A 12,977-nucleotide genomic window follows, 5' to 3' on the forward strand; every position below is an offset into this window, starting at 1 on the left:
AATTTTTTGACTTTTTTTGGCCGAAAAAAACGCCATACTATACTATGATGTTTTTTATGTCTTTTTGAGGTCAAAAAATTTTTTGACTTTCTTTGGCCGAAAAAAACGCCATACTATACTATGACGTTTTTTATGACATTTTGAGGTAAAAAAAAATTGACTTTTTTGCCCGAAAAAAACGCCATACTATACTATGACGTTTTTTATGACATTTTGAGGTCAAAAAAAATTTTGACTTTTTTTGTCGGAAAAAAACGCCATACTATACTATGATGTTTTTTATGACTTTTTGAGGTCAAAAATTTTTTTGACATTTTTTGGCCGAAAAAAACGCCATACTATACTATGACGTTTTTTATGACTTTTTGAGGTCAAAAATTTTTTTGACATTTTTTGGCCGAAAAAAACGCCATACTATACTATGACGTTTTTTATGACTTTTTGAGGTCAAAAATTTTTTCGACATTTTTTGGCCGAAAAAAACGCCATACTATACTATGACGTTTTTTATGACATTTTGAGGTAAAAAAAAAACGTGACTTTTTTTGGCCGAAAAAAACGGCATACTATACTATGACGTTTTTTATGACTTTTTGAGGTCAAAAATTTTTTCGACATTTTTTGTCCCAAAAAAACGCCATACTATACTATGACGTTTTTTATGACTTTTTGAGGTCATTTTGAGGTCAAACAAAAATTTGACTTTTTTTGCCCGAAAAAAACGCCATACTATACTATGACGTTTTTTATGACTTTTTGAGGTCAAAAATTTTTTCGACATTTTTTGGCCCAAAAAAACGCCTTACTATACTATGACGTTTTTTATGACTTTTTGAGGTCAAAAATTTTTTCGACATTTTTTGGCCGAAAAAAACGCCATACTATACTATGACGTTTTTTATGACATTTTGAGGTCAAAAAAAAATTTGACTTTTTTTGGCCGAAAAAAACGCCATACTATACTATGACGTTTTTTATGACTTTTTGAGGTCAAAAAATTTTTTGACTTTTTTTGTTGGAAAAAAACGCCATACTATACTATGATGTTTTTTATGTCTTTTTGAGGTCAAAAAATTTTTTGACTTTCTTTGGCCGAAAAAAACGCCATACTATACTATGACGTTTTTTATGACATTTTGAGGTAAAAAAAAATTTTGACTTTTTTTGTCCGAAAAAAACGCCATACTATACTATGACGTTTTTTATGACTTTTTGAGGTCAAAAATTTTTTTGACATTTTTTGGCCGAAAAAAACGCCATACTATACTATGACGTTTTTTATGACTTTTTGAGGTCAAAAAATTTTTTGACTTTTTTTGTTGGAAAAAAACGCCATACTATACTATGATGTTTTTTATGTCTTTTTGAGGTCAAAAAAATTTTTGACTTTCTTTGGCCGAAAAAAACGCCATACTATACTATGATGTTTTTTATGACATTTTGAGGTAAAAAAAAAATTTGACTTTTTTTGCCCGAAAAAAACGCCATACTATATTATGACGTTTTTTATGACATTTTGAGGTCAAAAAAAATTTTGACCTTTTTTGTCGGAAAAAAACGCCATACTATACTATGACGTTTTTTATGACTTTTTGAGGTCAAAAATTTTTTTGACTTTTTTTGGCCGAAAAAAACGCCATACTATACTATGACGTTTTTTATGACTTTTTGAGGTCAAAGAAAAACTTGACTTTTTTTGCCCGAAAAAAACGCCATACTATACTATGACGTTTTTTATGACATTTTGAGGTCAAAAAAAAATTTGACTTTTTTTGCCCGAAAAAAACGGCATACTATACTATGACGTTTTTTATGACATTTTGAGGTCAAAAAAAATTTTGACTTTTTTTGCCCGAAAAAAACGCCATACTATACTATGACGTTTTTTATGACATTTTGAGGTCAAAAAAAATTTTGACTTTTTTTGTCGGAAAAAAACGCCATACTATACTATGACGTTTTTTATGACTTTTTGAGGTCAAAAAAAATTTTGACTTTTTTTGTCGGAAAAAAACGCCATACTATACTATGATGTTTTTTATGACTTTTTGAGGTCAAAAATTTTTTTGACATTTTTTGGCCGAAAAAAACGCCATACTATACTATGACGTTTTTTATGACTTTTTGAGGTCAAAAATTTTTTTGACATTTTTTGGCCGAAAAAAACGCCATACTATACTATGACGTTTTTTATGACTTTTTGAGGTCAAAAATTTTTTCGACATTTTTTGGCCGAAAAAAACGCCATACTATACTATGACGTTTTTTATGACATTTTGAGGTAAAAAAAAAACGTGACTTTTTTTGGCCGAAAAAAACGGCATACTATACTATGACGTTTTTTATGACTTTTTGAGGTCAAAAATTTTTTCGACATTTTTTGTCCCAAAAAAACGCCATACTATACTATGACGTTTTTTATGACTTTTTGAGGTCATTTTGAGGTCAAACAAAAATTTGACTTTTTTTGCCCGAAAAAAACGCCATACTATACTATGACGTTTTTTATGACTTTTTGAGGTCAAAAATTTTTTCGACATTTTTTGGCCCAAAAAAACGCCTTACTATACTATGACGTTTTTTATGACTTTTTGAGGTCAAAAATTTTTTCGACATTTTTTGGCCGAAAAAAAACGCCATACTATACTATGACGTTTTTTATGACATTTTGAGGTCAAAAAAAAATTTGACTTTTTTTGGCCGAAAAAAACGCCATACTATACTATGACGTTTTTTATGACTTTTTGAGGTCAAAAAATTTTTTGACTTTTTTTGTTGGAAAAAAACGCCATACTATACTATGATGTTTTTTATGTCTTTTTGAGGTCAAAAAATTTTTTGACTTTCTTTGGCCGAAAAAAACGCCATACTATACTATGACGTTTTTTATGACATTTTGAGGTAAAAAAAAAATTTGACTTTTTTTGCCCGAAAAAAACGCCATACTATATTATGACGTTTTTTATGACATTTTGAGGTCAAAAAAAATTTTGACTTTTTTTGTCGGAAAAAAACGCCATACTATACTATGACGTTTTTTATGACTTTTTGAGGTCAAAAATTTTTTTGACATTTTTTGTCCGAAAAAAACCCCATACTATACTATGACGTTTTTATGACATTTTGAGGTCAAAAAAAAATTTGACTTTTTTTGGCCGAAAAAAACGCCATACTATACTATGACGTTTTTTATGACATTTTGAGGTCAAAAAAAATTTTGACTTTTTTTGTCCGAAAAAAACGCCATACTATACTATGACGTTTTTTATGACTTTTTGAGGTCAAAAATTTTTTTGACATTTTTTGGCCGAAAAAAACGCCATACTATACTATGACGTTTTTTATGACTTTTTGAGGTCAAAAAATTTTTTGACTTTTTTTGTTGGAAAAAAACGCCATACTATACTATGATGTTTTTTATGTCTTTTTGAGGTCAAAAAAATTTTTGACTTTCTTTGGCCGAAAAAAACGCCATACTATACTATGATGTTTTTTATGACATTTTGAGGTAAAAAAAAAATTTGACTTTTTTTGCCCGAAAAAAACGCCATACTATATTATGACGTTTTTTATGACATTTTGAGGTCAAAAAAAATTTTGACCTTTTTTGTCGGAAAAAAACGCCATACTATACTATGACGTTTTTTATGACTTTTTGAGGTCAAAAATTTTTTTGACTTTTTTTGGCCGAAAAAAACGCCATACTATACTATGACGTTTTTTATGACTTTTTGAGGTCAAAGAAAAACTTGACTTTTTTTGCCCGAAAAAAACGCCATACTATACTATGACGTTTTTTATGACATTTTGAGGTCAAAAAAAAATTTGACTTTTTTTGCCCGAAAAAAACGGCATACTATACTATGACGTTTTTTATGACATTTTGAGGTCAAAAAAAATTTTGACTTTTTTTGCCCGAAAAAAACGCCATACTATACTATGACGTTTTTTATGACATTTTGAGGTCAAAAAAAATTTTGACTTTTTTTGTCGGAAAAAAACACCATACTATACTATGACGTTTTTTATGACTTTTTGAGGTCAAAAATTTTTTTGACATTTTTTGGCCGAAAAAAACGCCATACTATACTATGACGTTTTTTATGACTTTTTGAGGTCAAAGAAAAATTTGACTTTTTTTGGCCGAAAAAAACGCCATACTATACTATGACGTTTTTTATGACATTTTGAGGTCAAAAAAAATTTGACTTTTTTTGTCGGAAAAAAACGGCATACTATACTATGACGTTTTTTATGACTTTTTGAGGTCAAAAAATTTTTTGACTTTTTTTTGTCCGATTTTGACGCCTTACTATACTATGACGTTTTTTATGACTTTTTGAGGTCAAAAAAAATTTTGACTTTTTTTGTCGGAAAAAAACGGCATACTATACTATGACGTTTTTTATGACTTTTTGAGGTCAAAAATTTTTTTGACTTTTTTTGTCCGATTTTGACGCCTTACTATACTATGACGTTTTTTATGACTTTTTGAGGTCAAAAAATTTTTTGACTTTTTTTGTTGGAAAAAAACGGCATACTATACTATGACGTTTTTTATGACTTTTTGAGGTCAAAAAATTTTTTGACTTTTTTTGTCCGATTTTGACGCCTTACTATACTATGACGTTTTTTATGACATTTTGAGGTAAAAAAAAAATGTGACTTTTTTTGGCCGAAAAATAACCGCCATACTATACTATGACGTTTTTTATGACATTTTGAGGTCAAAGAAAAATTTGACTTTTTTTGGCCGAAAAAAACGCCATACTATACTATGACGTTTTTTATGACATTTTGAGGTAAAAAAATTTTTTGACTTTTTTTGGCCGAAAAAAATGGCATACTATACTATGACGTTTTTTATGACTTTTTGAGGTCAAAGAAAAATTTGACTTTTTTTGGCCGAAAAAAACGCTATACTATACTATGACGTTTTTTATGACATTTTGAGGTCAAAAAAAAATTTGACTTTTTTTGGCCGAAAAAAACGCCATACTATACTATGACGTTTTTTATGACATTTTGAGGTCAAAAAAATTTTTGACTTTTTTTGGCCGAAAAAAACGCCATATTATACTATGACGTTTTTTATGACATTTTGAGGTCAAAAAAAATTTTGACTTTTTTTGACGGAAAAAAACGCCATACTATACTATGACGTTTTTTATGACATTTTGAGGTAAAAAAAAAATTTGACTTTTTTTGGCCGAAAAAACGCCATACTATACTATGACGTTTTTATGACATTTTGAGGTAAAAAAAATTTTTGACTTTTTTTGGCCGAAAAAAACGCCATACTATACTATGACGTTTTTTATGACATTTTGAGGTCAAAAAAAAATTTGACTTTTTTTTGTCCGAAAAAAACGCCATACTATACTATGACGTTTTTTATGACTTTTTGAGGTCAAAAAAAATTTTGACTTTTTTTGCCCGAAAAAAACGCCATACTATACTATGACGTTTTTTATGACATTTTGAGGCCTTACTAAAGTATGATTTTTTTTGGCATATTTTGACCTCATACTATACTATGATGTCTTTTATGACATTTTGAAGCCTTACTAATGTATGACGTTTTTTGGCATATTTTGACGTCATACTATACTATGACGTTTTTTATGACATTTTGAGGCCTTACTAAAGTCTGACTTTTTTTTGGCATATTTTGATGTCAAACCGTCATACTTTGAGTTTGAGTGTTGGGTCCAGATGCCAGAGTGTAAGTTTTTCCACTTGTAAAGCGTGACACACTTTGTGCATGTAGACCTGTAAGGTTACTCAGGTCATTTTTACACACTTCAGCCCGCACTTCCAACACTATCTGCCCATAGGCGTCCAGATATACACAGTTGTGTCTGGATCACAACCACCTACTGACGACACTGACACAACCACAAGCACTAAACCTACACCGACCTCAATACTTTTTACACGCACTGAATCCATCCACAACTAAGCCTTGACACTACTCAGCCAGACCCAAACTCCAATGCACCTGGATACAGCCCATCTAAACTGAGTTGAAGACAAGCCTGCACTTCCAACGCTCGCATGCTCAGACACAGACACACACACAGAGAAATTAATGCATGCATATGTGTAGAAACACTAAACAATGTTACCAACAGGCAACGTCTCACCTGGTCTCTCATGGCCCTCCAAATAATAACACAAACAGGAAGCATCAGCACACAAACCACCTTTGAATTGGCCCTTGATTTCTTTTTTTTTTTAAACCACTTACCACAAAGAGCTCTAACAACACACAACAGCCGCGGTGTGTCCCTCACTCCCACAGGATGGCGCTCTATCTATCCTCACCAGCAGCACCCTCAGTGGCTCCACCCCACATACACCTACAACACTCTCACTCACACACACACAAACACACACAAAGTGAAAAATTAGTGCACGCATAAGTGTAGAAAGACTACAATGTGGCTCTTGCTCACCTGGTCTCAATTGGTCCTCTCACTCAGCTCCTCCCTCCTGCTGAAAAACATAAACACATTGGTTTTGGATACTAATCAAGTCAGTAGTTGAACTTGTAATATTTTGCTCCACTTCCAGCTGCAGCAGGGGCCTTACCTGAGATCCACATTGCCCATGGCCTCAAAGTTGGATCGCCACTCAGCCAGAAGCAGCCGCACACAGAAAGAAACAAGGAGACATTAATGCATGCCTAAGTTTTATTCTACATCAAGCACCAACTATGACTCACACACACACTAAACCCACATTGACCCCAGTGCCATCCATATACTGACAAATACCCACAACAAGCCTGCACCTCCAACACTCAGATCTCTCTCTCTCTCTCTCTCTCTCTCTCTCTCTCTCTCTCACACACACACACACACACACACACACACACACACACACACACACACACACACACACACACACAGATTGTCTCTGATATGCAACTGATATGCAACACAGTTAAGTATTTGTAGTTTGGTTTTTTTATTATCATGATCCTGATATATAACAAATCCACCAATTATTGTCCATTTAAAAATTCAAGTAAATAGACAAATGTTCACTTGACAGCCACATCATAACATGGATAGTGGATGTTAAAGGGTATACTGCACATCTTATGGAAATGACAGAATGCTACAGATGAAACATAGCCCACAGTCAGCAAACGTGTCATGTGGATATAATGAATACACCAAAATCATCCAAAAAACGACTCAACAATGTTTTAAACTGTCAGCTTTTGTCCACATTTATAAAAACTCACAAAATAAAAGGCATTAAAGATGCTGCTGTGTACTGCAGAATAACATGCCAGAAATGTGAATACTATACTGAACATTTTACACAAAGTAAAATATATTTTTTTTACATATCTAAATACATTTGAGTAAAGTTAGGGCAGTTGAGAGTGTATCATCTCTCATATTGAAATAAATAAAAAAGAAAACCACTTAAAACTACTTACAGGAAATTACACATAAACGACAACAGATAAATGCCAACCAGGGCTTCACATTAAAATAAATAACATCCAAACACACATCTGTCTCAGGTTCAACATGTTAAGAAATGTTACATTCAGAAATGAGGTCTACAAGTTAGAAAGAAGGAAAACAAAATGTGATGATGTGATGAAGCAGATGGATCATAAATATACAATTCAACAGAAAATATCCCTTCATGTTTAAAGTCAGTTACTGATTTCACAAAGAACTATAGTTGTAATCACCAGCTGCTAAAATATGATCTTTTTGCTGTGCATAATGACATTTCTATATGTTTCATGTACAGTGACAAAAGCCTGAAAGGATAACCGTGACTGCTTTACTTGTCTAATTACCATTCACAGTGAGTTGTGGTTTCTGGGATCACAATATAATCCACCATAATTACAGTTTGCCTTAGGGATTATCCTGCTGCTTTACAATTAACAAAAGATAATATTTGTGCATGAATTATGTCAGTTTTTACTAATTTAAAGAAGTCAAGGTCAGGAATAAGGAATTAGAGTTAAAAACCAAGAGGAAAACATGTCAAAAACCTAAAGAGCTGAAGTGACAGAACTTCACTATTGCACTGAAATTCAAACATCATTACTTGGCACTGAGCAAAGTTTGATTTGAAGACAAATGAAAATAAAAGGACAAATAGTCAAATTCTTTTTGTGACCACATTTCCCAAAAATGCCTATAAAACAAAAGTCCAACATTTCCAATATAATTATACTTTGTTTCCTGCATTTTAACAGGATGTGTTTACTGTCTGCAGCTTTCTAGAAAGCTTCTATAAATGCATAATTTGAGTAAGTCAGTCTCGGAATGTGAAGAAGACATAAACCTAATGACCTATTGATAACAGAATATATTCTTAACCCAGCATTTCTTGTGTTGACCAAGAAATGTTTTCTTTTTTCTTCTATAATGTTAGGTAAGTGTAGCCACAGTGCAGTAAAGCAGTTGTATGCTCTGTAAATCCAATCTTGTGTCAATCTTTTTTTTTCATGTCTGCATTTTTTGTGGCCAGTGTACTTAAAAGATTTTACTGTAGATTTTAAAATGTTGGTGGGCTTATTAGCATAACTACAGTAGGGGGAAGATCTGAACTGGGATGCCAGAAAAGATAAGAGAAAAAGTCTTAATCGAAAAAGGGGAAAAGTGGCCTCTCAAAGAAAACTGAAATGAGCAAGAAGTAGAAATAAACTCTACAGTTACTATCACTGACAATCAATCAATACTAGTAATTTATAAAGATACTATAATCAAAATCAAGGGCAGTAAATCTAGACGAATAGGCTAAATGATTTCAATGCAAATCACTCAATGCAATTTTGTGTGGGGAATTTCAAGTTTGGGCTCAGACTACACACTGTAACAAATAAAAACAACCCAAATATTTATCTCGTGCTTTCCTCAAAACTATATTCGCAAATGGCCCAAAATTAAAAGTAATAAATAGTATAATCATTAAAAAAAAAAAAAAATTGACCATCTCATCACAATCACCTTTCTGTCAGTAACAGCTGGGTTTCAGTCACGTGATCATGGTGACGCACATAGGTGATGCGATTTCACATGGAGGGCAGGAAGTAAGTTACATGTCAAAGCCAATGGAGGAAATATTAGCAGAGAGTCTGTATTGTATGGGTTTAGATCTCGTGTCGAGACGGAGATACACACAATTAATCAAACAATATGTTGAACGTGACCCGTACCTCATGAAGATAAGCTAGTTTTCAATGGACGTTAAAGATTTGTCTACAATCGAGACTGTTGACATCACCAATTATCTCGTACTTCAGACCTCTTATTATACGAAACAGCAAATGAAAGCCTACAAAAGCCTGGAAGCAAATAACTCTTTTGTGAGTGGGTGGGTCCACAACCTTGGTACCAAACAGCTCCAAGACGATTAACGCTTGGTCTTCGCCAGGGTGAGTGTTTATTCTTATACTGGTTATGTACAGCTAGCAGGTAGCAATAGCGGCTATAATGTCAACAAACACATTCTACAGCGATACAAGGGGGTTTATTTGTCAATTACATAGAAATACTAATGTATTGTATGACAGCGAAATAGCATTTGGACTACTGAGTCAACGTCCCCAAAAACGCTAGGGCAGCCTAAAAAGTCCCAATGAAGTCCATTTTAGACTACCGGCAACTTAATAATTATTAGTGTTAGGGATGCACCGAAATGAAAATTCTTGGCCGAAACCGAAAATGAGGAAACCAAGGCTGAAAACCAAAACACCGAAAGAAATTATTTCGCCAGTTATTAGTACCATTGCATTTATGGCTATGACTGTGTACTCATTAAAATTGCAAGGCATTGCAATTACATAAATTAATATGAATGTTTCAAAGAATAAATCAATTTAAAAAAGATTGTAAATGTTCTCTCATAAAAACACAAAGTGCATATAAGTCAAGTGTATTTTAAAATTTTCGCTGTAGGACTACAACATAATAGTGTATCAAAACAAAGATTGCCATAGCCCATATGTTAACTGTAGGGCTTTAACAACAACAAATGCACCAAGAATTGCAGCGCTTTAAGTTAAGTTTTAACCTTCCTTGCCTTTTCAAAAACGTCCGCCACAGACGGAGTGGGCGTGCTTGGAGGGATTTTTCTTTTTCTGCGCTGCGTTCCTCTCATATTCAGCATAATGATCGGCATGTTTGGATTTCAGGTGATAAATTAAACCCGACGTGGAGAAATTCTTTGCAGATGCACCCCCCCTCGAAATTTCGACAATACATATTTTGCAAATCGCTATCCGTGTGTCTTTCTCACATTTACTAAAATACGTCCACACCGCAGACATGTTGGCCTTCCCAGACAAGCTCGTACTGGCTGCGGGTTTCGCTTGCGTCATCACAACATCCTGTTTCGGCTGTGCTGTTTTGGTGATAAAAGTCATTGACAAAAGTCATATTTCTCACCTTTGTGGGTGACTACTTTTGATACCCTATAGTAGCTTTTTTTCTTTTTCTCTATTGGAACGCTTAGAGCACCGGTAAACTACACAAAACAGGCATTTTTCCACACGGTACATTCTCAGTGTGTCAGTCAGCGAAAGGCTGAAACACTTCCTGTCCTCCATCTGAATTTGGCGCCGTCGTGACGTCATGTGAAACCCACCAATTGGACAGTAACACGAAAACACTGAAGAAAACAGCAAAAGGAAAACAAAATGTGCAAAATGCTCTTTGCAGAAGACTAGGCTGTTTCTCCAAAGGAAATAAGTCTAAAATCATCATTGTTCCACTCAAATGAAGGATGAAATCGAAGGAAATACTTTAGATTGAGCAATTTTTCCTCAATTTTGGTAAAATGGCATAGCACCTCAACACATTTTTTGGCACCAACTAAAATGTGGTTGTAGCTATAAATATCAACAACAAAGTAATGAAAGCTGGAATTAAATGTCTGATAAAGTTTCTAATTTTAGTGACATATTCTTTGATGAGATTTAAATCGTATTTAGGTTAAATTCAGCATTTAAATTGTCAGAACTTTTGCTTCTTTTCTTAAACACAAAAAAATTTTATGGAAAAATATGTATATATTTAATTGAAAAGGTTATGTAATTTTACCAACACTCAGATTTTGTATCAGTACTATCAAAATGTTTCATTGGCCTAGTTACAGGCTGCATTCCTCAAAGAAAATAACTATAAATTCCAATTTATATATATATTTTTTAATGTTTGATTCAATTGATTTTAGATTTTTTAAATTTAGTTGCTAATATCAGACACGTGTTGAAATAATGATTGGTGAACAATGATGATAGCACCAAATTCCTTTGTGGAACCAGCCAAAGATCGTCGTCAGAGATGCAGCTACAAAATTACCAAATATTAAAGGCAGTGTTGGAACATTTTAAGGCAACATAGACAAGACAACTTTATCAACAACTGTGATAAGAAGTTGTTCCACAGTTGCCTCTGCACAAGTAAAAGTTGCACATCAAGGCTGCCTTAAAATGCTGCTACGTATTGTCACCTTTAGGGCAGAGACAGTAGTGTCCAAGAAATCGCCTAATGCGTTGCTGCTTCCATTAAAGAATATCTGATTAGACTGGAAACATCTGAACATGTTGTCTGACTTCACTGCCTCTTTCTGTGAGCAATGAAAATCTGCACTGCCCCAAAATGTGCCCTTACAGTACTGTGAAACTGGAACAATAAGAAAAGGATCATACAAGCCAGCTTGTCAGCCTCCTTCACAAAGCCCTCAGCTAAAAGAGCCCACGCCTGAGAAGGAGAGAAAAATACTGTTTTCACCCACACGGGCCCTCGTACTCTTCTACGTCTATCCTTTCCGTTTTTCTTAGCAGATCTTCCTCCATCTGCTGTGTGCTCTCTTTTCATGATGCCAGGGAAAAAAAACTATAAACTTACTTTAAACCAAACTGATTTTATTTCTCTAATTGCAAACTGCAGTCTGTGCTATCTAGTACACGGGCTATTTTATCTCTTGTGGAGCCATTTTTGAATTTTCCCTGAATCATCTTTGAAGAAATGTGGTTCAATAAATTCGTTCAATCCAGAGGCCATTTTGCAGCCGCCCATTATCCTTTGTGGTAAATTTTTTGGAGATAAAAAACTGGCACATCTAAAAGCAAACCCATACCTCATCTTCCTTTTAATGTGAGTCAGGGAAGTGTTTTTTTGTCAAATTCCTCCAATTCATTGGTAAGAGAAGGGATTTTTTTCTGTTTCTTTTTTGTTTTGTTTTTTTGTATCCCTGATCACGTACCTGATGACTTCAATAACAGCAGCTGCCCCTGGTTCTGTGGACTCTCTGTGGAGCCAAGCTACAACCAATAAATCAAGACGAGCCGGAGCTGCCCATGTGACCATCCCTGCTCTAAAGTGACGCTGGGTGGGATTTCCAATCAGAAACTCCTGCAAAGCGGCTGAACACCTGTCACCTAACCCACTGAAGGGGCTTGGACTGAATCCTGTCCCCCGCTTGCTCAACTAAAACAAGGCAGGATCAGACTCCTTCAGGACTTAAAAAAGGAGAGTATCCCACAGTTCCACAATGTGTCAGACGCTCACTGAAACACCTTGCCTCTCTTGCAAAGGGGAAATCCTCCAAGTTTAGAAGTAGTCGGCTCAAGTCTCTCTCTCTGGATTTCATTTGTGGATCTTCCAGTTCCTGAGGAGGTGAAACTTCCAGGCTAGGGGGGTCAGAGAAGAGATGGGCAGATGGACAGGTTGGAGTTGCCCCCTGAAGGAGGAGGAGGATGACGAAGAGGAGGAGGCGGTCTGTAGGAACCTTCCTGCTCCCACCTTGCCTTCTGCCACCCACGCCTTCAGCCCTGCAGCTGCAGACAGATACCCTGCAGAGGAGATATTATGTTTACTTTCATATTTTCTCTTCATATTGTTCGTATTTGGATGAAACAGCAGTGAGTTTAAAGAAAGACAGAGGTACCAGACTGACACATCGAAAACACAACACAGCACTTAATA

General features: G+C 34.4%; 1 protein-coding gene across 3 annotated transcripts in view; it reads right to left on the minus strand.

The window, feature by feature from the left end:
- Positions 1-9,878: 9,878 nt before the first annotated feature.
- plce1 (phospholipase C, epsilon 1) overlaps positions 9,879-12,977 on the minus strand; it is a 73,068-nt gene continuing 69,969 nt past the window's right edge. For 2 of the 3 annotated variants that reach the window (XM_041066971.1, XM_041066970.1), the window contains one exon: positions 12,708-12,844. Coding sequence is in view for 1 of the 3 variants with exons in the window: in XM_041066969.1 (XP_040922903.1) it covers positions 12,639-12,844 (206 nt within the window). In the remaining 2 variants the exon portion in view is untranslated. Of the gene's footprint in view, positions 12,845-12,977 lie in introns of all 3 variants that reach the window. The other variant, XM_041066969.1, reaches the window with a different exon arrangement.

The sequence above is a fragment of the Toxotes jaculatrix genome, chromosome 21 (genome assembly GCF_017976425.1).
Source record: "Toxotes jaculatrix isolate fToxJac2 chromosome 21, fToxJac2.pri, whole genome shotgun sequence".
Taxonomy (NCBI): domain Eukaryota; kingdom Metazoa; phylum Chordata; class Actinopteri; family Toxotidae; genus Toxotes; species Toxotes jaculatrix.